Consider the following 23,432-nt stretch of genomic DNA (forward strand, 5'->3'; position numbering starts at 1 on the left):
TGCAAGTCTGAAGACTATATTATCATTGGTAGAAATTTGCTTATTGATTCGCTTAAAAGATACTAGCACATGAACATTTTGTTAGAGGAGTCGCTCCATCGTCGGCGATATTCATCATGGCCGACGCTTGCACGCAGTTCCGCGCGTAATTCAAGGAGAGTTCAAGGTCAATCAATTCGGGCGTGGAAAATATGAACGTTAACACACCGATTGTTATCTGGTCTAATCCAGTTCAGGTGTTATCTCGTCCATCAAACGTGTTTTGGCGGATTGGCGTCGGCTATGATGATTATTGCCGACGATGGAACGACTCCTCTTACAAAATGTTCACCTGTGCCGTAGTATCGTTTTTGAAGCGGGAAGCTCAAAAAACCGCAAATTTCTTACGCAGTTTGTGAAGTTATGAGTGCATTTCAGAGTTTGCCGATGCGCTCATCGTGATTTTTGAGGCATTATCTATAAGAAACAACTCTTAGTTTTGCTCTAGCAAAAGTTTGCAACAGGCCCATTGTGGACTAGCAAGGATTGTGAACACTGATTTCAATCTTTTTTCATTTTGTATAAATTGAATTACGTAGAATGGCAAATACTTAGATAAAGAGGATGATATTAAAAGCTCCACTTTCAGTAGATGTCTGCAGGCTGTTGAGTGGGCAAAAGACCGAATCTCTTCTTGATCATGATCCTTTCTCTGGAATATTTGTCTGCTGGTGAAAATCGAGCTAAACAGATCATAATATAAAGATGTGTTTAATAATGGTTTGTTGAAAATTGAAATGATGATGAGAAAATTAGATTTCATGAGAAAAGTGAAAATTTGAAAAATAACAGCAGTACAATTTTGGTATTTCAAGATGATATTCATACCAAGTTCAAATGAAAGTAACACAGAATGTAATACAGTTGTGCTAAGAAAAACACTAGGTGCTTCAAACCAGATTTCTCAAATTTATCTTCAATGTATAAAATATTACTCCAGAGTAGGGCAATTTTGGCTTCCATATAATTGCTACTTTCAGGATAAGAACAGCAGGCTATGAAGTGTTCCGAGAGTATAAGGGATGCAAGGTAAAGGAAATGAAGATATGCTCTTCTCGACCCTTCCGGCCAGAACTCAGCTTTCCACGCCCGCTGCTAGAGCTGTGGCTCGAAGTTTGAATTTCAACAGTTTTGCAGTCTTGGCCAAAAACAAAAATAACCGTCCTGAAAAAAATTCAATGCAAGCGAATTCTTTAAAAATGAATATTCATTTGTTTCAGTATTTTAGCTCTTTTTTTCATTTTTATCAACAGCAGGCAGTCATATTTGTTTTCGGCCAAAACTGCAAAATTGTTGAAATTTTAACTTCGCACCACAACTCTGGGAGCGGGAGCCAAAAGCCAAGTTCTAGCCGAAAAGGTCGGGAAAAGCATACCTTCATTTCACTAACCTTGTGAGGGATGTACGTTTTCATATATTCAATATCAACTGTGAAACTACTTGACCATGTATCTCATTTAGCAATGTTGCAAACTTCCTGTCATACTTTATTTGTTAAATGGAAAACTACTGAGCATAAATTCTTGAAAAGAGGTGTGTGAAAAAACGGCCAAAAATGCCTCAAGGCATTTTCGAATTTTGATCACTTGGGGTGATACAGTAGCTTCCGAGACACCCAAAACCGGTCGCCGTTTTGCTTAGAAGCGCCGGGTTGCGACGTTGCCATTTTTTAAAGTGGAAACCCTTAAAAATGCATATCTCCGCCGCATCTCAACCGATTTCAATGAACTTTTTGTAAAAATGTTCCTCTTAAATAGAGCTTTCTAGTGGTATGTAGTTTCTTGGGGTTTACTTGGCTTTAAGTGGCACTTACGCGGTTTTAGCCGTTTTTGATAAACACAAAAATTTAGTTTTTATTTTACCACGATCGTGGAATCGACGAAATCTAAACAAAAACCAGTCTAAATGAAAGTTCAGATTCTCACCTTTCTAACGAGCACAAGATCATCCCGGGGAAACGTTTAGTTCCCGAGATATGACCGCTCAAAGTTGGTCACATACGCTTTTGCGCAATGTGAATGCGTGTTATCACTGAGTCATTCGCGAACTAGGGGTCCCTTACGTTCAATTTACGTTGAAATAATTACACAGAGCAGTAAGGTGTACAACACGAGCCGTATTTTCACCTTCGGCTGCCGATGTGCGACGTTGCCATTTTTTGAAGTGAAAACTCTTAAAGATACATAACTCCGCTGCATTTCAACCGATTTCAATGAACTTTTTTTTAAAATGTTCCTCTTAAATAGAGCTATCTGATGGCATTTAGGTTTCTGGATTTTATTTACCTTAGGGAGGCACTTATGTCGTTTATATGGTTCTTTGCAGAGATTTTTCATACAAAAAATAGTGTTGCTATTTATATTTTTTTTTTCTCGGCGGATTGTGGGAGGGTTTAAAATGGCAAAATTTAAAAGAAAGAACTTTTAAAAAAAGGGATTCTTTTAATCACTATTCTTACGTGTACAAATATTGAAAGCGACGCTCTCATTGTACAGGAGAAGGTGGTGTTGCTAATTTACCAAGATTTTTATATTATACATTAAGCGATGGTGATCTTCCGATCTAGTTTGAATGTTAAAAAAAAATCGGGGGAAATACAGACCCCCTCCTGAAAAAAAAGAAAAAAAAATAGCAACACTATTTTTTGTATGAAAAATCTCTGCAAAGAACCATATAAACGACATAAGTGCCTCCCTAAGGTAAATAAAATCCAGAAACCTAAATGCCATCAGATAGCTCTATTTAAGAGGAACATTTTAAAAAAAAGTTCATTGAAATCGGTTGAAATGCAGCGGAGTTATGTATCTTTAAGAGTTTTCACTTCAAAAAATGGCAACGTCGCACATCGGCAGCCGAAGGTGAAAATACGGCTCGTGTTGTACACCTTACTGCTCTGTGTAATTATTTCAACGTAAATTGAACGTAAGGGACCCCTAGTTCGCGAATGACTCAGTGATAACACGCATTCACATTGCGCAAAAGCGTATGTGACCAACTTTGAGCGGTCATATCTCGGGAACTAAACGTTTCCCCGGGATGATCTTGTGCTCGTTAGAAAGGTGAGAATCTGAACTTTCATTTAGACTGGTTTTTGTTTAGATTTCGTCGATTCCACGATCGTGGTAAAATAAAAACTAAATTTTTGTGTTTATCAAAAACGGCTAAAACCGCGTAAGTGCCACTTAAAGCCAAGTAAACCCCAAGAAACTACATACCACTAGAAAGCTCTATTTAAGAGGAACATTTTTACAAAAAGTTCATTGAAATCGGTTGAGATGCGGCGGAGATATGCATTTTTAAGGGTTTCCACTTTAAAAAATGGCAACGTCGCAACCCGGCGCTTCTAAGCAAAACGGCGACCGGTTTTGGGTGTCTCGGAAGCTACTGTATCACCCCAAGTGATCAAAATTCGAAAATGCCTTGAGGCATTTTTGGCCGTTTTTTCACACACCTCTTTCGATGATTCTTCTTCTTTGTGCAAAGAAAACTCAGTGAAAACTTCAAAGAATGATATTGATTAGTTCTTCTCCAAAAAAATTTAATGGGATTGGAGATTATTAAACACTGCAAACAAGATGCGTCCTCTGGGAGTTTCACAGCCGATATGCTCTGTATGACATGTGTACAAGGTAACATGTCTCGCGCTTTCATTCTTGCCAAGTTAACCTTCCTTCTTCTTCAGACCAGATCCAAGATTTGGTATTATTTCCGTTTGTGTAATCACAGCATCACTATTTCTCGCACACTTTCTTCAATCTATGAAACTAGAAATTATCTTAAAATATTACTTAAAATCTTACCAGGATGTGCTGACATGGTGGGGTTTCCTTTCGGGTCAACTTTCTAAATCAGGGGAAAAAAATAGAAATAATTAATATACTTCACTGGGTACATGAAAAATTCTTCAGTAAAGGAAAGTGGGGTCGAATGAGTCACTTTCAGGAATCCCCCAAATTTTTTGTTAGTCTGACTTCAAGATAACATTTTATCAAGTCTACTGTGAGACATTTAATTTACTCACCTCACTATGAATTTGCGAAGCATGAATTGAAAGAAAGAAGAGTTTTTTTAAAAGCAGGAATCATCTTCACACATTTGACACCTGGCAGAGGATTGTCGAGGTGTTGTCAGCTAAGTTGACGGTTGTTTACTTTCCGTTTACAAGCAATCGAGGATTGACTGCAGCCCAATCACAAGCATTGTCAATCTTCAATCGGTACTGAATGACTGCATCACAGTCACTTGCAAACAGAATATAAACAACTGCAAACTTTGCTAATGACACCTTCAAGAGCTATCTCAGTTGAATCATTTTAAGTAAAGAATGCTGGGGGGAGGGGGGGGGGGGTAGCCAATGTGGTGACAACGATGAACTTCCTTTACTTTCTGTATGATCATCATGGATGAAGATGTATGGTAAGCATAACTTCCATAAGAGACGGACTGAACACCAAAAGGGCTTAACCACATTGCATAGTTTGATGTACCAACCTATTTCTTAGTTTGTGAGCGAGTGCTTTTTCTACTACTGATCTTCCACTTGCAACTATTAGAGCTTGCGCACCGTATGTTGAGACAAACGTCAAAGTATTGTTCATGTCACCATTCACCAGTGGTGCCACCTGACTACATGTGCTAACCCGTGGAGTGGTGCGAATTCAGAGCTAATCAGAGATTGACGTTTGTCTCAACATACAATGCGCGAGCTCTATGTAGATGAATTCAGAATTACCCCCAGACGGGTCTTTCACCCAAAATTCAACTGTTTCTTACTGGTAGACTTTGTTTAATTGTGGACGATAAGTGCCGGGTGAAGATACAATAAGGAGTTAGCTAAAGACTACATATTAATTAAGGGTCACTTCAAACAGCTATCTCTGACTCTGAATTCTCTTCGGCAGGTTATCCTAGCATTTTTAGAATCCTTACAAAGGATGGTGCCTAGCTGGTATAGCTAAGACACATTAAATAGATAATATCATGATAATTTGTTGAATTTTTGATCAACTTCAGCGTGAGGCAGTATTGGATTCTTCACTTGTAGAGTACAAAGTTTGCCTAACAAATGTCCATTTTCCAAAGGATTCAGGTGACAAGACAATTTTGGGCCATGACACTACAAGAAAAAAGCGAACTGTGAGTGGGTCTTTACCTGGAATGTGTAAACTCGCTTTCCGTTGTCGTCAAGGTAGTACATTAGGAACATCTTTAGGGAGTGATGGAACAGAGGCAATTCAAATGAGAAGATACGTAGCAACTGAAAGATGAAGTCGTGTGAACTTGAGGCAAAGCTTGTCGATCACGTATTGAGTATTGAATCTTTTTTCAGAAGCAATGAAAAGCACATGTGCACGCCGCACGTTTTGATTTCTCACCATTTGCAGGAAGTGTGCTGGTTAGGTTATGTTATGACTGTTGTCAACTATTGTCAACAAACAGCTTGTGCTGCTATCTGTTGTTCGATTGTGAAACTAGAGCTGACATTTGACAACAGTGCTTTATTATCTTTTTTGGAGTTTTGGCGGGAAGAAGAGAAGTAAACAATGAGAAGTTGAAGTTATATCTGTTATCTGTTCGCCGTCACTGTCTGCGTCTGCTCTGCTTCCGCTGTCAGCTGTCTGATAAGTTAGTGATAACATGACATGGTGATAACTACTGAATTACCGATAACAAGATATTTTCTAGAATCAAGTTTGGCATTTCACTATCTGATTACTGATAAGGAGTAAGGAGGTGAATATGCTTCATTGCAGGTCGTCTTCATTCCAGTCTAGGAAGATCTTCGATCTGGTAAGTAAACCACTCCTTATTAGGGCTGTTCTATCGGCTGTCGGTAAGGGTTTGGAGCCCTTTCACCCAAACCTTTTCCCCCAAAAGTCAAAAGATCCAAAGCCAGTTTCCCCATTGCCCCTTCATCCAAATTCACCGAGAAAATTTTTCCCAAAGAATTTTCACCCAGCATTTTCATCCAAATTTCACCCATGAATGAAAATCCGTATTTATTAGATTATTTGAATTATTAGGCAATTTAGGTGACTCACGATGATTAGGCAATGTTGTGGCCTATTGCTCTCAAGTAATCCAGCTCTGTACGTTCTGTTTTGTGCTCTTCATAACGGGAGACAATCGTTCTCAGCCTGATGTTAAGTCGCTCGTACTTTGCCTCCCTTGGTTTTCTCACCTTCCGTCCAGCTTGAATTTCTATTATCTGTTTCTCCGTGTCCACCTGCTCTTTCAAGAACTGCCGAAGTAAATAATAAATGGATGGATGGTTTTTTCCTACTAAACTTTGGAATCTATTATGCCAACCTTCTGTTGCGTTATTCGTACGTGGCCCGTCATGTAAAACTGATTGATAATGGTTCCACAGAACTGGACTGTACCTCGGAGGTTGCACCCTGTATCGGCGCCGAACGAGCTCTCTTGATCCATTGACGTAAGTTCTGTCAAAATATTTTGCCAATTCTTCCATGCTCTGTGGTAATGTTGGCTTCAACATATTGAACACTCGCGAAACATCTTCTGCAGGAACAAACGCCAGCGCCAACAATTGAGAAAACCCATTTTTGACTTCCCTATTTTCCGGGTCATTGTAGGCGACTTGTAACCCAATACTCTGCAAATGTCTCCATACACTTTGTGATAGATGGAAAAAACAAAGTAAGATGGTGGATTGTGGGTAAACTTGTTTGACGGAGTTGATGATTGCCAATTCGAAGTCAGACATAATAGATCGTGGACGAGGAGCTGCGAAACCCAATTCAACACATTTATCCGCGACTGCTCTCAGAACTGCTGACACTGGGTAATTTTGTTGTATTGAAAGCGCAAATAAAATAACCTACTTAATATCACTCTATGAATTTTGGACTAAATGAAAAAAAAATGCTTGTAGTCATGGAAACGAAGAGGCGTATGTCTACCTCAGTAATTTCTAGTCAAGTAAATTGTATCAATATACCATAGGATTAAACATCTCACGGGTGAAATTACTTGGGCTTAGTGTCTATGGGTAAAAAAACTTTGGGTAAAAATTCCCGTGGGCAATTGGATTTGGGTGAAAGGGCATGAAATCGTCGGTAAGCTACCGAAACAGTTCCGACAAGAAGAAGTTATGATAAGAGCGCTCTTGCCGATAGCGATCAGAGTTTTCGGAGCTGACGAAAATAAGCTGTTACCATGTGTACATCTATTTTACGCGCCGCCGCGCCAGGCAATCTGATAAACCGACACACGGGGCAACAATGCATTGAGTGCGAGCTCTCAAAAATCCGATAAGGCCGGCTGTTAACGATACCATTGCCACTGTCGGTACTGCCGTCAGTTTCGGTAAGAGACGATATCGCTAGTGTTCCGGCAAGAATTCATTTGAACACCCCTACTCCTTACGTGAATTCTCATGTCGTAGATTCTATTTCAAATCATTTCCAAGTTTGTCACAGTAATTTATTGATCCTCTCGTTCCTCCTAAACATAGTCGAAAGTCAGGTTATGAATTACAGAAGTCAAATCTGTATGAATGAGACTCCTTCTGAGACACTTTTTGATGCTGAACATGTAAAACCACGGGTGCAGAAATTTTTTTGCTCTCACATTTTCTGATACAGTCCTCTTTCCCTTTTTGAATTCTTCACATTTCAAAAACCCCTTTTCGTGGGCATCCTCATTTTCACTGCGACCAGACTGGTCGTCAGTCGGGAAGTTTTGCACTTCTGTGTAGAACCATGTGCACTGGTACGCCACAGTTCAAACTCCAACATTATGAAGAGGTTGAACTTCCTCAGAGGTGTAATTTAGTTGGGAGAAACGGTTGCAGGTTTTTGATTTTACTAGAGATGAGTCACAACCGCACTTACGTCTGGCCAATAGCATCGATTGGCTGGCACTGCCGTTTCAGCACATCCACAGATGTTGAATTTCGGTGCTCCCGTGCCAACTAAGATCATCCCCAGACTTGCAACAGCTGACTTTTATGCTTATGCTGCAGCTGCAATTGAAGCAAAAAGAAAATTTTGCCTGTTTCGTTTGCTAATGAGATGCCATATTTAGGCTCTAATCGCAGTATCTTTTACGATGGAAGGTATTTAGATTCGCCCGCCAACCGTAGTCAGTCATATGTCGGCTTACACCATGTATTATCAACTATGTCTCTTATGTTCCAGGGAAACCAATCAGGTTGCTGAGAATAGTGTAATCAACCAGTCCAAATAATTTTCGGCCCACATCATGGCTTTTGTAAAAATAGCAACATCTGAGAATGATGACCTCATGGAATTGCCTACAGAGGAAGACAATACAATTTTGTTGTCAACGCTCACAACTTACTTTCCTGGTGCTTGCTCTTTAAAGTATAAATCAGTTTCTGGAACAACAAGAGGAATACGTAATGCTGGTGGTCGTCTTCACCCCCCAAGTCCTGAAGGCTGGGGAAACGAGACTTATTATTGTGTATTTCAAAATGGTAAGTTGTTTTTGTTTGCCATTATCAGCCTCATTTTATAGCTGTAATTTGCTTATTCTTGTAAGCCAATGCGGGAAGAATGTAATTGTTGAAGGAGGGCCATCATTAAGTGCCTGCAAGAGCGAACTATTAATAAGGGATGCAGAAAATTAAGCATTGGACGTACTAGCTGATGCTTAGCGTTCTAGGCTGCTGCACCATAGCTATAAATGAATAATTCTGCACTTTCCCGAAGCAAGACTATTTGGTAATGCTTCAAATGGTTTTTGGAGGTCCTGAGATAAATTCGTATAAACGTCAGAACAGGGGTCCAACTGTCCGGTGTGAAGTCTGGCCACATTCTGATTAAAGTCTATAAGAGGCACCATATGACCTCCCTTTGTTAGAACCTATGTATAAGGTGCTGTCATCTAAGGCCGTCACCAAGTTGTGAAAAATTCTATCTCCTCTTCCCCATATTTTTGCTATCTACTAACTCCTATCATTTTAAAACATCAGTTCCAGATCCATTTCTTCGACCATCCAGTTCTGAAATGAGTGCATCCACTATCAGTTCAATATCCAGCGATTCTTTTAATGAAAAAAGCAAGCATAGATCAGCACAAATGGACTTGAGCACAAAAAGTCACACATTTTTGGAGAGAATGAAAGTGAATAAAGATCTGACCAACTTAACAGCCTCCTCAACGGCATTCAACAGCACGTTAAGAAGAATAAATGTTTCTAAAACTTCTAGTTTGTCAATGGATTCCTCCTACAATGCGAAGATGAAAAAGATTCAAGAAACATTAGTGGAACTAAAAAAAGCTTACAAACAGAAATTAATTAATGATTTTATTATGAAAGCGTACAATGATTTGGTTTTTGATAAGAACAGCGGTCTTCCTGAGAGTATAGCTGAAGATTGTCGAAGAAATATCCTGAAAGGAAGATTAGGGTTTTTCCACCATTCTAAGGAATTGTGCAATAGTAAACTTTATGAAGCAATATTTGCTGAACCAATACATAATAATGTGGAGCCATTAAATATCAAAGATAGCAAGATTTTACAAGAAAAACTATTCCAGTTAGTTTTGGACAGAGCTCAAGATGCAGTTAACTCAATCGTTGCAGTGAAAGAATGTGAGTATTTTGGATATTTACTTACTTCTATTCACCAAGTGTTTTCAATACAGGCATATATTTCAACATTATTTGCAAAAGAAAATACCTAGCTTCAAAGGACTATGCGCATGGAAGAAATTTGGCGCTGAGAAAGATGAGCTTTTAAAATCAAACTTTCCATGTGCCTACCTTGTGACAATTGGGTTTAGAAAGTGCATTTTTTGGCAATTTAACACTTAAAATCATTCAGATAAGTGACACCAGTCTGAGTTGAAGATGTGGAGCCTTTTATTTTGAACCAAGATGATGTGCAGTTGTTCTCGGCAGCTGGTTCAGATGAACTCGCTCTTTGAGCACCTAAACTCTTCCACTTAATAGTGCATCTACAATTGCCAAGAAATGCACTTCTCAAACCTGATTTTCTCAAAATTGGTACCTACTTAGAAAGTTTAACTTTACAAGCTCATAGGTCTTTGTCATCTATTTTACTTATAGAAAAGTGATCTCCCATAGCTGTTAATTAATTAGAAGGCTTAGGTCTTTTGTTGAGATTGAGCTAAGTTAGTTTGGCCACATTTTCTTCTCGAATTTTCAACAAGAAAGCTGCAAAGCGATGAGCAGTCTGTGCTCGATTTGCACACATTGCAATCAGCTTGACACAGCAGTCTTGTAGGTCATTGAAAGTGTTTATTATAGTACATAACACATTTTTCAAGTAATTTCTGACAATTAATAAAGGAACCACTATTTTTTGCTCTTAATTTCATTAGTCTCAACCATGGCACTCTTTATTTGTTCCTGAAAACCACACTGAGCAGCTCAATTAATAAAATTGCTGATCTGCGGCATCTTATGGAGAATGGATGGCAGGCAATCTTAAAATCTGGAAATACTGACCCATCAGTCCCTAGATAATCCTATATTTTGTCATGTTTAGGAGACAAACCAGTTAAAAATCTCCTTAAGTATGAACCGGCCCACCAGGATTTTACCCGGCAGTCCAACCTGCCTGTCCATGACGTGTTTGCCATGGATGACTTTAAACAATACGTTTATTTCTCGGTAATTTTATTCTTTCTTTTTATATTTATGCAGGTGGTTTTGCATCATTCTTGACACCTTCTTTAGTCAAACCTGGTAGCATATTCACGGATGAACAACTTACAATCATCTCGCAGTGTCGGAAAATCAAAAGTGCGCATGATAAATGCAAGGCTACTGCCCACCATATCACAGAAATGCTTCAGCGCTTGAGTGATTTGAGGACTACCACCCTTCCAAGATTAAACAATGATGCAGTGGATTGCTTAACTGCTCAAGCCGAAATTGTGAAGAAAGAGACAAGGTAAACCTTTGGTTTTTGGTAACGAGCCTTCATTGCCTTTTCCACAAGGAGCTCGCTTGCTTAGGTACCTCAGTTGGCATTGTCTGCCAATTTTTTACTCTCAATGGCAAATGTGTTGAAAATTAACGAGATAAGCTCTTATGGGTCCTGGTTGATTTCTTATGATGTGACCATAGGATTTGTTCCCTTTCTGATGATGTTGATGAGAGAATGATATAGCTTGAGTCCCAAGCAAGAGTAGAAATTGGAGCTTTAGCATGCTTTTCAAAAGCAGGAGTGGGCTCTAGGGTTGAGTCAACAAAGTTTTCAGTGAAACCATTCCCCTGAAGCCTTTCTAACTTATGCAAAATATGAATTTCCTCTTAATAGGGAAAGAGGATCTTTGAAATATGTTCTTACACTGCACTTTGCCAGTTGCCAAGGGACAAATTTTGATGAGGAATAGTTAATTCCTTCAGCAGAGCCTTTTTATGAGGCAAAATATTTGTCAGAGAGCTCATTTTTGGAACGAGCAAAAACATTGGATCATCATATCATATTTTCCCTAAGTTGGAGTCACGGACTTGGAAATTGGAATCAACTCTTAGAAGGGTCATTCCTTGTTATAACAAATAGATCTGGGATCTGACCATCTCTGATTTGACTCAGATGGTGTATAGGATATTTTCAATATCCAAGAAACCAATTCGCAGGATTTGCCCCTATGAAATTCTGTACATAAGTCACAAACTCAAAAGGATGAGATTGATTTTAGCAATTTTCAAGAAATCCTGTTTTAACAATTTTAATTTTCTTGATGTTTCTCTTTATGACTTTGCATTTGGCATCAATTGACCACTCTTTGAATGAGTGTTTCTGTATCAATTTTTACTATTCAGAATATGCCATTGAAATCGAGATGAAAATGATTGAAATAGCTGTAATTTAAGATCTATTAACATTTACGATTCCCATCAATTTCTGAACTATAATATCTCCAGAACAGATTCTATTATTGATTTTTTCTCTCTGATTCCAGATTATAGTATACATTTTTGAATTTCATAATTTTCATGATAGTTATCAGATAGTTAGGGCTAAAAAAATGAAAGTAGGCAAGGAAGAATGAACAATCGGCAAGAAAGATAAAAGATTATTATTTACTCAAGTATCGAAGTATCTCAAGCAGTCAAGAATTGTCGCCTCTCTTACGATTTTCTTTCTGTTGTTTTTTTTTTTTTTGAATCCTGGGATAAGTACTTTCAAGCACCTCACATTTCAAAATATGATTTGATTGGTTAAGAGCCTATAGGAAAATGGAATTTAACTAAAACTATTGAAGAATAATGATAAACGGCAATTTTCTACATCTTTATCAAGCATCCATGAAATCATGTGTACAGCATCCATTATTAAGTATTAATCTTCCTTTATTATTTAAACAAAGATTTGTTTGTTAAAAAATGGTAATTTTCTCAATATTAAAACTCACTGAGAATTTCAAGAAGTATCATTTTCAAAACATCATCAATTATTATAAAGGACCGCAACATTTATACTTTCCTTTCTACAAACAGGTAGAACAGCATCCAGGATTGTAATCAAGCAAGAAATTTCTTCCAAGTAGGAGACGGGTGATCTTTGCCACAAATTAGAGAGACATGACATTCTAAAATCATTAGAGGATCCAGAAATTTAAAATTTTTTAGAACAGGTGTTTCTGAGAGCAAAGCGCATTTCTAGGTTCTTTATATTTTTTTTGTTTCTGTTTTCAGGTGCTTTTCTACCGAAGTAGAGGAGAAAATCAAAGAAGGTGATGAAAATGTTGTGGAGGCTTTACAAGTGTTGCGTAGTACTTTAAAAGATGCTGTACAACAAAAAACTTACAAATTAGCTAAACTTAGGAAACAAAAGGAAGAGTATGATTTGGTCAAAGGACCGAAGTTCAGTGAGATGATTAATGAGTACAAACAACTAATGCTACTTTACAACTCTAAGAAAGAACTTCTTGATGGTCTCATGGACTCTCCCTCTTGTAAAAGTCACATCAGCAGCAGCGATGGCTCCTCCCTATAGATCTTGATGAAGATTCTAGAGGTGTTTTTTTTTCCGTACATCAGTTCTTCCTGCCCTCTTCAAGTCTGATAGTTTTCAAGGAAAAAATACTTAAATCTCTATTTAGCAAAAGCTAACACAAATTCAGAGAGATTACACATCTACATCCACCATGCATATCGATGGTGAAACTACAAAACCGCATATCTCAAGTACGTAATATTGAAGTTCGACAAAAATCTCTCTTCACTGCCAAAAAAAAAAAAGAAAAAAAAATAATATCAGCTGCAAATGGTTCCTTTGAAGTAGGATAACTTAATATTGAGTATTTGAAATTTCTTGAGTATTCTCCATTGAAAATTTATTCAGAGGCAGAGATGACGGATGTAAGGCCATTGTCTAGTGTTATTCTTAGCCTTTTAACAAATCAAGCATAATTTAATTTCGTCTCAGTTAAACTTGGGAAAAAATATTTTCCTCACTTATATCTCAGTTATCTTTTATTTTCATGTGATGAGAGGTGCCTCATAATTTATTGGTGTAAAATTTTTCTATTGGAAATGAATTTGAAATTACCTACGGCGACTTTTTGTAAGTCTGTTTAGTTGAAATTTGATTACTTTAATGGAATTGGATAAATGAAGGTATTCATATTTTTTACTTATTTTTCGAAGATTAATTTCAAGAACATGTGTAACAGTCTCACATAGATAGATGCATTTAATTTTATTTCTTTGCCATAGGTATATCACGGAGAGGGAAATAATGAAACATAAGTTTGGGAAAGTATGAAAGTCAATAAGAGAAGGATTTAGCTGTAGTAAAATGGCATTAGCCTTTTTATTGAATTTCTTCAGGTTAAAAAAAGTCACAGATGAGGTCTTTTGTCCCAATTTAATACCACTTTCATGATTCCGATTGAAACATGAAGGCATTAAATAATTTGGGACTACTTCCGTGCATATACTTCTTACTTGTACATTGTTATCTGTTCCTTAAGTGTAATATTCGAGTAAAAAAATCAATATAATACACAAGTGATTTCTTTTGGTTTTTCTTTATGAACTTATTTACACATGAAGTTACATTAAAAAGGCTTTTACTTCTTATGAGATCGAGATTTCAATAAAACTGGGAGGGAGCTAAACAAGAATGTGGAAGTATTTATTTCTAAAGCAAGATTGAGCAGTTTTTCTGAAAAAAAAAAAAAACCTTTTGCTGCACAAGTGGTCAGTAGAAAAGTCACCACTCAAAACTATAATTTTTATCTGTAATGATAGAGCTCTGATTGCAGTAGAATTTAAAATTGAAAAAATATATATTATAAAATGTATAGTTGATTCTTTCATCATTAGGACGGCTTATGTACGGACAGGAAAATGAATGAAAAAACTTAGCTCTTCACTTTGAGGCCATATTGGGGGCCTTGACTTTTCCCCATGTATTTTTAGATGCAAGAAAATTGGAGTTATTTAAGTCATTATAATTCATAAATTTCTTGGCTGCTCTTACATCTCATTTAGATCAGACCTCTATTTAATAAATGTTTACAAGTTGTGGGTGAAAAATAAAATGGTGGACTTGTCGGCTTGCCCTCGTATTTACTCTAAAAGAATAAGGGAATGCACAGGGGAAATTTAGCAAAAAAAAAATTATACCCTTTCATTTTTTATCCACTTTAAAAAAAGTATATTTCATATCTATAAATTGATATTAATGACTGAGAACCAAAGCACTTGTGTGGAGAGTTAAACTTGCAGGATATAATTTTTATTTTTAGTTTGTTTCTCACATTTTCCCACGAAACACTTTTGGCACATTTTTTAATTTGATAAATCTTTTTATACGGAAAAATTTTCCAAAATGAAGCCTCTAGATACAGGTTGTTAATGATGAGTTCAAGAATATACTGATAAATTAGCCTGGGAAAGAGAATTTTGAAGGCTCAAGAGGAAATATGAAAGAGGTGGTTAAACAAGTAAATCAACTGACCCGCTGAGATCCTTTGAATCATTTGTGACCTTTCTTTGGGAGAGGGCATCTGAGTGTCTAGCGACCGAATTTTTTGAAGGAAGAAACTTGTCAAGTTGTGAGAAAAGATTCACAATTCAAGGTTTCCAATATTTGAGGAGTATTTTTAAAGTAATCATGTCCATTATTTTTCACCCAAAAATAATGAAGACACGTAAAATTTGTTATGAAATGTCTGTTTCACCATACCTACTCTCAGTTTGCCAAAATGCTGTTTTTTTTCTCTTTTTTCTAAAAAAAAGTTGGTGCCTTGGTATCTTTAACTTACATCACTCGAAAACCAGTGCATCTAATTTAAAAAACAAGTTTTTGGAAAAGTTAAGAGCACAATGGTACAGATATTCTTTAGTTTAGTATCCACAGAAAAAAAATATATGCTTCCTTTATGAAAGCCCCTTGAAAGACCATCCTTAGTATTAGAAGAATTCCTATATTGCAATGGATTTAGTTAATTTTTCTATGATAGAGAAAGGACAGTTGTAGATTATTCTAACTATGTTTAACTCAGCTTGATTTTAACAAAATTTCTTTGTGCTTGTGCTTTCCCTTAAAACAACAATTTTCAAACTGCTTTTTTCAAGCATTTTAACTCCAACTGATGTAGTTGAACATTTGAGACGTTTTTAAGGACTAAAGTTATCATTATACCCTCATCGTGCAATTGTTTAGGTTGTTGCATTTGCAATTGTTCGGACATTCAAACTGGGAAAACTTAACAAAGAAGGATCAATACAGTGTTTAAGTAAGTGGTTGTATCAAGGAAAATGAGAAGAAATTTTCTACAAAAAACCATATCTTATCGGTAAATTAGGGCCCACTTGCTCTTCATCCGTGCAACCCCTGAGAAATGAATTATTCACAACTGTCAAATTGGATTAGCAAGCTCCGCAATTTGTACTTAGTTACTACCCTTCTTCTTGGCACAGCAAGACAGGTTAATAGAAAAACAAGTGCCTGAAATCATAGCTTCGTACGAGCATTTTCAGTCTGATTCATCCAATTTTTAGGGAGGAAAGGCATGAGTTATTATTTTTCAAAATTTTAAGGTGATCTCCCTTGAGAGGGTTTTCTTGATTGCATGCGAGGGAGGTCCAATTTTAAGTACAAGATTTTTTTTTTACAAAATTCGATGCAAATTAAACTCCAAAATCATACTACATGATCCTAGTTTTACAATGCTCAGCTTACTGATGTAGGATCATAGCATTGTTTGGAACAATTCTATTTTAGTAGGTAAACAGGGAGTAATAACGTTACTTCTGTCATTCCGTTAATCTTTTAGATTGTCTTTTAATTTAAGAACAATTGACTAAATCTCTAGAATTAAAAAGAACTGTTTTCCATAATTCATACATTAGACTTTCATTCAAATTCCACCCAGCTAATAGTAACAAGCAGTGACTTCAAAGATAGAATAGTGTTCCCGATAGTGTTTTTGACGATTGAGAATCAAATGACACTCGAGCAGTGCGTTGAACACTAAAAATTAATCGGCACTTAAGTAATTAATTAAACAAGGGTCTAATTATTATAAGCTGAACTCCCCCAAAGATTTCTCCCTGGACACATTCCGAAATTTTCAGGGGCCTCCTATCTATATTTTCAAAAAGCCCCAAATTATGAGTTTGTGTGGCTGTCAGTCTCTGAGGATTTTTTTAGAGGAGAATCTAAGATATGAGTATAGATGAGTTCAGTTTATAATAATCAGTGTACCAAACCCCACAGGCTCCAAATGCTCCTAAAAAATCAGCCATGGTCCTCAAAATATGAAGATTCAGGCCTAAAAAATTGCTACAATTCTGATTTCTCTGATAGGTGATTTTTTCCGAAGTTAGAGCTGCAAATCATTTGACCATACATCTTGCAAAAATTACTTATCACTAAATGCCCTTTAATACATAGGCAAAATTCAATTTGGCTCTAAATGAATCTTCAATAGCCCTTAAAAATTGTTCTTAAGAAATAGGCGGAAAGACTCCTGAAACTCAAGGGTGAATTTTGAACACTAGTAATCTGAAAATTACAAAATGAATCATTAAATTTTCTGGCTGTCGATAAATTCACTCTTAATACATTACTAGGCATTTCATAGCATGGACACTTGATACTTGGAGAGTTTTGCACCACCTTGATCGGCATTATTTCATAATTATATCTGGATTCCAAGTTTCTGAGCTCAATGGATTAACGGACGGAACACACAATAATTATGAAGGATGCTAAGAAGTTGTGGTGCACAATCGGATTAAGTGACAAAGGCTTATAACTTCTGTGAAACAAGTTTATACAACTTGAGTAATGTATAAATCATCCTTCTAAAAATACTCTCAGGTGATTTTTCAATAGGTACGTAAAGAGATACTTAGTTCTCTTAACCATGTAAGTAGGTATACAAAAGTAAAAAATGAAGTAAGAAATGCTAGAAATGTTTTTGAAAAGTTGTGACATTCAACCTTTAATATAAAAGAGAAGTCACTCTGTAGGAACTGAACTGATCATACCATGCTCTATAAGAAAGTTTTCGATATCACCCGAGTAAAATTCATCACCGAGCTCATTACCAACTGATACGAAGTTTCCAATCAACTGACCACCTTTGTACACTAAAAGTGCAGGCACCCCTTCCTTCTTAAAATCCCGGCTCATTCCTGCTGCTGAGCTTAGAAATCTACAAAACTTTACTTTTTTATACTCTTGACATAATGCCTTGAGTCCCTCATTCATGCTTTTACAGAGATTGTTGTTTTCCTCATAGATGTGAATGACAACAGTGACAGAGGCATTCTCTTTTTCAATAGCATCCAGAAACTCGGCACCATTTTTGAGATCTTGAAGAGCTCCAAACGTAGGAATACCAGAGACTTTTGCCAACATTTCTTGCATACACTGTTTCTGATACTGAAGGAGGAATTCATCGTTGAGTAAATCCTCAAGCTCAGCTTCAATTTGCTTGTCTTTTTCTTCTTCCAATGCTGTCTTACAAGTCAAAGTCAATTTCTTCATAAGCATAATCTTTTCTTGATCTTGTTCCTTCCGTCGCTCCGACTCTAACTGCTTGAATCGTTGCCAGTCTTTGATCACACCTTTGGGACCGGTATTCGAAGAAACTCCATCCCACTTGGAAGGTTCAACTGGGGCGCAGGGAGCTTGTGACATGCAGCTTTCCCCTTTGGGTGTTTCAGCTTCATCACCAGATTCAGCTTCATTTTCAGATTCACTACTACTACAGTAATTTTGCGATTTCTCACCAAGTATTTTGTCTTCAAGAGTTGCCATGGCTGGAAAACTTCCCGCAGAAACTAGGAGCAAACCAATGGATCAGATTCGAGGCAGCTTTATAACTATCGCTAGGTGATTAAGAGGGAGTGAAACACGTTGCACTTTTATCACAGAATATATAGGCTTCACCAACAGAAGGTTCACTCCCGTAAACTCCAATGTATCACTGTTTGTACTTTCCGGCTGTCTGCATTGTTGTCAAATGAGTGCAAGATTGCCAACAATTACAATAAAGTGAACGGCGGTTTATTTGAATTGACGCTTCTCAAATGGGAAATCGAATCGGGTTTTGTCGAGTTTAATTATACGCAACGATAATAATTTTAATGAATCAATTGATTTTACTCTCATTAAAATTAATCCATGAAAAAGATTCAACGTGTGTTCATTAATGTGGGCTGATTGTGAAATGATCAGATGAAATGATGACTTAATAAATTTAAAGCATGTGTACCAGATTTCAAATTCTTTCATATTTCCTATCTTCAATTATCTTTTTAACTCGAAAATTGTTACTTGGACGTTGTTACAAAGCACTATGTTTAATCTTCATGACTATTCATAACAAATTTGAATGAACACTGATGCTCATTTTACCAAAATCAAAGTAGAAGGTACCAAAGGAAACTAAAAAAGCCCTGAAATTGTTAAATTTGTGCATTTCACCCATCAACGTTTCAAGAGTATCGGTAGTCACCTGATTTTAGAAGCAAACGGTGCTTGATGGCATAAGGAGAGTTAGAATACTCCGCCAAAAATTAGCTTACTCTCAATTTTCCCTCTATTAGATCAGGTAGATCTATCTGAAACCTTCGAAACCTTAGAGACAGGTAGGTACTATTATTGAATTCTCCTCAGGATCTGATATTTCTAAGTACATACTTGCCGTTTAGAATTGAAGGAGTAAAGTTGATGTTTTGGAAAAAGAAGTACTTAGGAGAGTGGCGTAAATAAATGATACTCCAAAGGCATTGCTTTTAATGGAAAGTAATTTAATTCTGAATGGAAAAAAATGTACAAACATTTGACTGAATTCTGAACACAAGTAGGTAACAAGAATCAGCATTCTCCTTATCAAAACTAAATTTCAAATGTTACGTCATTTTACTAAGCGGAGAAATGGTATGTTGCTGATGATGGTATCTTGCGGTAGCGTAGAAGTATGGGTTTCATAACCAAGGATGGATTCAGAGGATGGCCCTAGTTCTATGCCGATCTCTCCATTCTGCTGTGAAGATCCACAGCTTGCAGCATCAATAGAACTCGGTGGCTCAATGGTTGCAATCAGTGAAGTGGCAGATTTATCCGTGGATGTGACATGAGGTACAGCAGCTCTACGCAGTGTTCGTCGCACATTGTCCGAAAAGTCTGCTTCGGTAAAATGACTTGAGCAAACAACTCTCGACTTTTTGTACAGGGCCAGTAGATCAGATTCAGACTCCCAGTTACTTTGTGGGTAAAGCCAACTTGCCCACTGACGGCATCTGCAACAAAGGAAAGTACACAAGGATTAGTAACGATATGAAAGGTGTAAAAACTGAAAACTTATGATCAAAATTAGAGATCTGGGTTCTATCTAGCATGAAAGGAGAAGTTTGTGGAGGCTACTTGTAATATTGTCAGAAGTAAAGGGAATTTTGCAATAATGTATGTTAATTTACTTACTACGGGTTTTAAATGCTGTGGGGTCCCTTTTGAACATGACCCAGTTCAAGAAAAGAAATAAGTTTGAAATAAGGAATAAGGTATGAAAGTTTGGGGCACAAGCTATTCATTCTAGAGAACAAGGGAGGCAGAAAGGACAGGTTATACAAGACGAAACTACATCAGCTGATGAATATTAATTTGTGCTTCGCACTGTTGCAATTTCTCCATCACGCCCTCTCAAAAATTAGAATTGAAAAGGAAACAATTCTGTAGCAGTGCATATTTTTATGATTCGGGCGCAGCAGTTATGAAGAAAATCAGCTGATATAAGGCGTATTAATTTTTCCTCTCACGGCATTGCCATATTTCGCCTCCCCAGAAATTAATTCCATTGTGAAAAGATGCTACCTGGGAAAACATGCAGGTCCAACATTTTTAGCTACAGATGAGAAAAACCTCACCAGACCTCATTTTAAAACAAACTGTACAAAGCAATTTTTATACTAGAATTCTCTCTACAAAGTTTGACTAGAATTTTGTCTGGAACTCCAGATTTGAATCTTGCTAAAGTCTGAGTCCCAGTCTCACAATGAGTTCCTTGGATTTGCAAACCGACACAGATCTAGTTAACAAATCAGCCACTTGATTAATTACCTTAAGGAAAAGATTTAAAATCAATTGCTCCCTTTATTTAAAAGAAATAAGTGATGAAAGTTCAGGTCCGAAGCGATTTAATTTAGAGAACAAAAAAGGCAGAGGAGACAGCTTATATGCAAGACGAAACTACATCAGCTGATGAATATCAATTCTTGCTTTGCATTGTTGCTAATTCTCCAATGCTAATAGCAGCCTTGTTTGAAAAAAAAGGTATCACATTTTTAAAAGAAGCAACAACCTCAATGTCTGCTGGTTCGCAAGCAATTTGTACAACTAATATTTACTAAATGACAGGAGAAAGCTTACTTTTCCGTATTGGCTCCTCCTGGTTTAGGAATTCGATGGAAAGACCGGGATGATTTACTGCTGCTATGTCCACACTTGGCGCAGGCCCTTCGTTGCTTTGCAGTTAACATCGTTGGCTACGCCTGAAAGAAGAAAAATTGAAAGATTGACTTTAATGAAATACTGCATAGATAAGTACAAATGCTGAATTTAATAACTTTACAGGGTCATTCTAGGATGGGAGGTAGGATAGTAACCCTGGTGCAAATCTGCTGGAAGAGCTGAGTAGAGGGATTTCATACAGGTAGCTATTAAAGTGGCTATTTACAGGTTTTACAACCTGCTATTTAGGCTGAAAAATTTACAAATTTTTTGACCGGTAGGATACTTACAGTGTTGGGCACTGAGTCCATGTAAAACAGTGTCACAAAATGTAGAAGTATTTATCTGAAGGACAAGCCTTGGATGCAATTGTGTGTCCAGGGCTTTCCACGTGAGATTACAAATCCACCAAGCTCCCAATAATTAACGTTTAAAGTAGGCAGAATGACTGCTTAATGTGACAGAATGCTTCTTAAATGTAAGTACAAGTTTCATTGAAGTTGCTTGTACTTAGTTGAATTTATCTGCCAAGATCAAGGACCAAAATATTCTATTTTTTTGTTGTGTACTGCAGAAAATGTTGCATACAAACTGTGATACACTTACCGTAAGACTTCACTTTCCTAGAGAGCTGCTAGTAGATAGGGATATTACTTTACATTCTGGCAAGTTGACTTAGTGCTGCCTGCCTCTTTGTAGCCATCTGAAAACATTAATTAGGTACAAATTAGTATCTCTTTTGACATGATTCCTATTCTGAACTTAAAGTTTCATCCACATTATTAATCACAGTTGCATAGTAGGATGCGATCATAAAGACTGATAAGGAACAACTTTGAGGCATCAGTGGTGACTTTCAACCACCAGAGAAAATAAGTACCTACAGGGCTTGTGCAAGCCATGCGGTGATACACTGGTCCCTTCATAATTAACCCTTAATTCACTAGAGAGAGTCGATTACATCTGGAAAGGTTGAGAGTGATTGACATTTCCCAGGTTAAATTGCCAGAATCTTTATCAGTCAGATGAGGGCTGGATGCTTCATTAATGCATTTCATTCATATTATTTCCTTGTTGAAAAGATTACTAGCCACAAATACTGACAAACTTTGGGAAAGATTGACCTTCAATATGTCAGTCTATTGGAAGGGTCACCTTAAAATATTGTAGATCCAAAAGATTGAAGGGGATTGGCTTTAAAATGAAGCAGCACAGCTACTTACCTATCAGCAATGCACAAAACCATCATTGCCAGGAGCATCATTTCATCAGATAAATTAGTTGTGTAACAGTAGCTGGTTAAGTAATGGATCATTAAGGTGATTCGTCAAGCTCAAGTGGCGTGGTCGGACTGGCATGCGATATCTCATTGATTAGGTCAAAAGTCTCGGCAGATTTGGAATTTTTAGCCAAAAAAAGGATGAAAACCCCTGCACATTAGCCTAATGAATCATGCTAAACCTAAAAATTGGCAAAATTCAGAGAATGAAGGCAGAATAGTGTTCGGAAAAAAAACCTCGCATTCAATTCAGCTACCGATTACTGTGTCAAATGCAATGTTTTTTTCCAAACTCTATCCTGCTTTCATTTCTCTGAATTTTGTCGATTTTTGGGTTTAGAATGATTCTTCAGGCTAACGTGCAGAGGCTTACGTCCGTTTTTGTGCTAAAAATTCCAAATCTGCCGAGATTTTTAACCTGATCGATGCAATATAACACATGCCAGTTCTAGGACGTCACTTGAGCTTGACGAATCATCTTAAGGTTAAAAAACCCATTTGGGAGTGTATTCATCCACTGACAATAGCGTAAGGTTTTTCAGGAACCAAGTTTGAGAAAAATTAATAACATGGTAATCAAATTTAGGTAACACATACCTTTAGGGCTTCTCCTCGTCGCAAGAGATACTGGCCCAAAAACGAACTACATCACTTCACATTTTAGGATAACCAACTTAACCACCAAGACAACAGATGAAAAAAACATAACAGCAACTTGAAATTAGAAATTATCAAAATCATACAACAAAAGAAAAGTTTAGCGTTAATAATTAAACTGTTCGTTCGTCATTTTCAAAAATCCTCATGCTCATTCTCCCAGCAGTCCAGCACGCACGAGGGAGGACAAAGTCAGCAGATTTAGGTTAGGTTCTCAATGTAAACATTACTTTCTGGGTGTGTTCTTCTTCTTCGACCGAGATACGCTGGGAGTGAGCCTTCTGTTGGTGAAGCCTATATATTCTGTGCTTTTATACAGAGATCATGGAAAGAATTGTTTCACATGCGCATAAAATGATTTAATGTGAGTGATCTTGGTCCTCTAAAATCTAAAAACTAACACAGTGTTATCAAAATCAGAAACTCGGAGAACACCCCACTTATCAATCAGCTGATCGAAACCCCAAAAGGGCCGAAATTCCACCGTTCAACGAACCCCTACCGGTATATTC

The 23,432-nt window shown here is 37.1% G+C and overlaps 5 protein-coding genes across 5 annotated transcripts; 1 reads left to right on the forward strand and 4 right to left on the reverse strand.

Moving 5' to 3' along the window:
* Nucleotides 1-103: 103 nt before the first annotated feature.
* On the reverse strand, nucleotides 104-5,455 carry Nop10 (Nop10 ribonucleoprotein). Its single transcript, XM_019045103.2, has 3 exons — nucleotides 5,192-5,455; nucleotides 3,840-3,882; nucleotides 104-722 (listed from the first exon to the last, which is right to left on the reverse strand). The coding sequence occupies exons 1-3, from the start codon at nucleotides 5,243-5,245 to the stop codon at nucleotides 625-627; spliced, it is 195 nt and encodes a 64-aa protein (XP_018900648.1). The 5' UTR covers nucleotides 5,246-5,455; the 3' UTR covers nucleotides 104-624.
* Nucleotides 5,456-5,625: 170 nt separating this feature from the next.
* LOC109032798 (uncharacterized) lies at nucleotides 5,626-14,024 on the forward strand. Its single transcript, XM_019045097.2, has 5 exons — nucleotides 5,626-5,829; nucleotides 8,202-8,500; nucleotides 8,999-9,622; nucleotides 10,700-10,949; nucleotides 12,704-14,024. Exons 2-5 carry the CDS (start codon nucleotides 8,266-8,268, stop codon nucleotides 13,002-13,004), a joined length of 1,410 nt encoding a protein of 469 aa, XP_018900642.2. The 5' UTR covers nucleotides 5,626-5,829; nucleotides 8,202-8,265; the 3' UTR covers nucleotides 13,005-14,024.
* LOC109031966 (uncharacterized) lies at nucleotides 5,847-7,079 on the reverse strand. The gene has a single exon (XM_072299559.1). The coding sequence runs from the start codon at nucleotides 6,764-6,766 to the stop codon at nucleotides 6,086-6,088; it is 681 nt and encodes a 226-aa protein (XP_072155660.1). The 5' UTR covers nucleotides 6,767-7,079; the 3' UTR covers nucleotides 5,847-6,085.
* Nucleotides 13,794-18,397, reverse strand: LOC109032801 (phosducin-like protein). The gene has a single exon (XM_019045100.2). It carries the CDS (start codon nucleotides 18,288-18,290, stop codon nucleotides 17,487-17,489), a length of 804 nt encoding a protein of 267 aa, XP_018900645.1. The 5' UTR covers nucleotides 18,291-18,397; the 3' UTR covers nucleotides 13,794-17,486.
* An 867-nt stretch (nucleotides 18,398-19,264) lies between these two features.
* On the reverse strand, nucleotides 19,265-23,195 carry LOC140224461 (uncharacterized). Its single transcript, XM_072299561.1, has 4 exons — nucleotides 22,861-23,195; nucleotides 21,591-21,687; nucleotides 20,904-21,025; nucleotides 19,265-19,777 (listed from the first exon to the last, which is right to left on the reverse strand). Exons 3-4 carry the CDS (start codon nucleotides 21,011-21,013, stop codon nucleotides 19,393-19,395), a joined length of 495 nt encoding a protein of 164 aa, XP_072155662.1. The 5' UTR covers nucleotides 21,014-21,025; nucleotides 21,591-21,687; nucleotides 22,861-23,195; the 3' UTR covers nucleotides 19,265-19,392.
* Nucleotides 23,196-23,432: the final 237 nt, after the last annotated feature.

The sequence above is a fragment of the Bemisia tabaci genome, chromosome 4 (genome assembly GCF_918797505.1).
Source record: "Bemisia tabaci chromosome 4, PGI_BMITA_v3".
NCBI classification, from domain to species: domain Eukaryota; kingdom Metazoa; phylum Arthropoda; class Insecta; order Hemiptera; family Aleyrodidae; genus Bemisia; species Bemisia tabaci.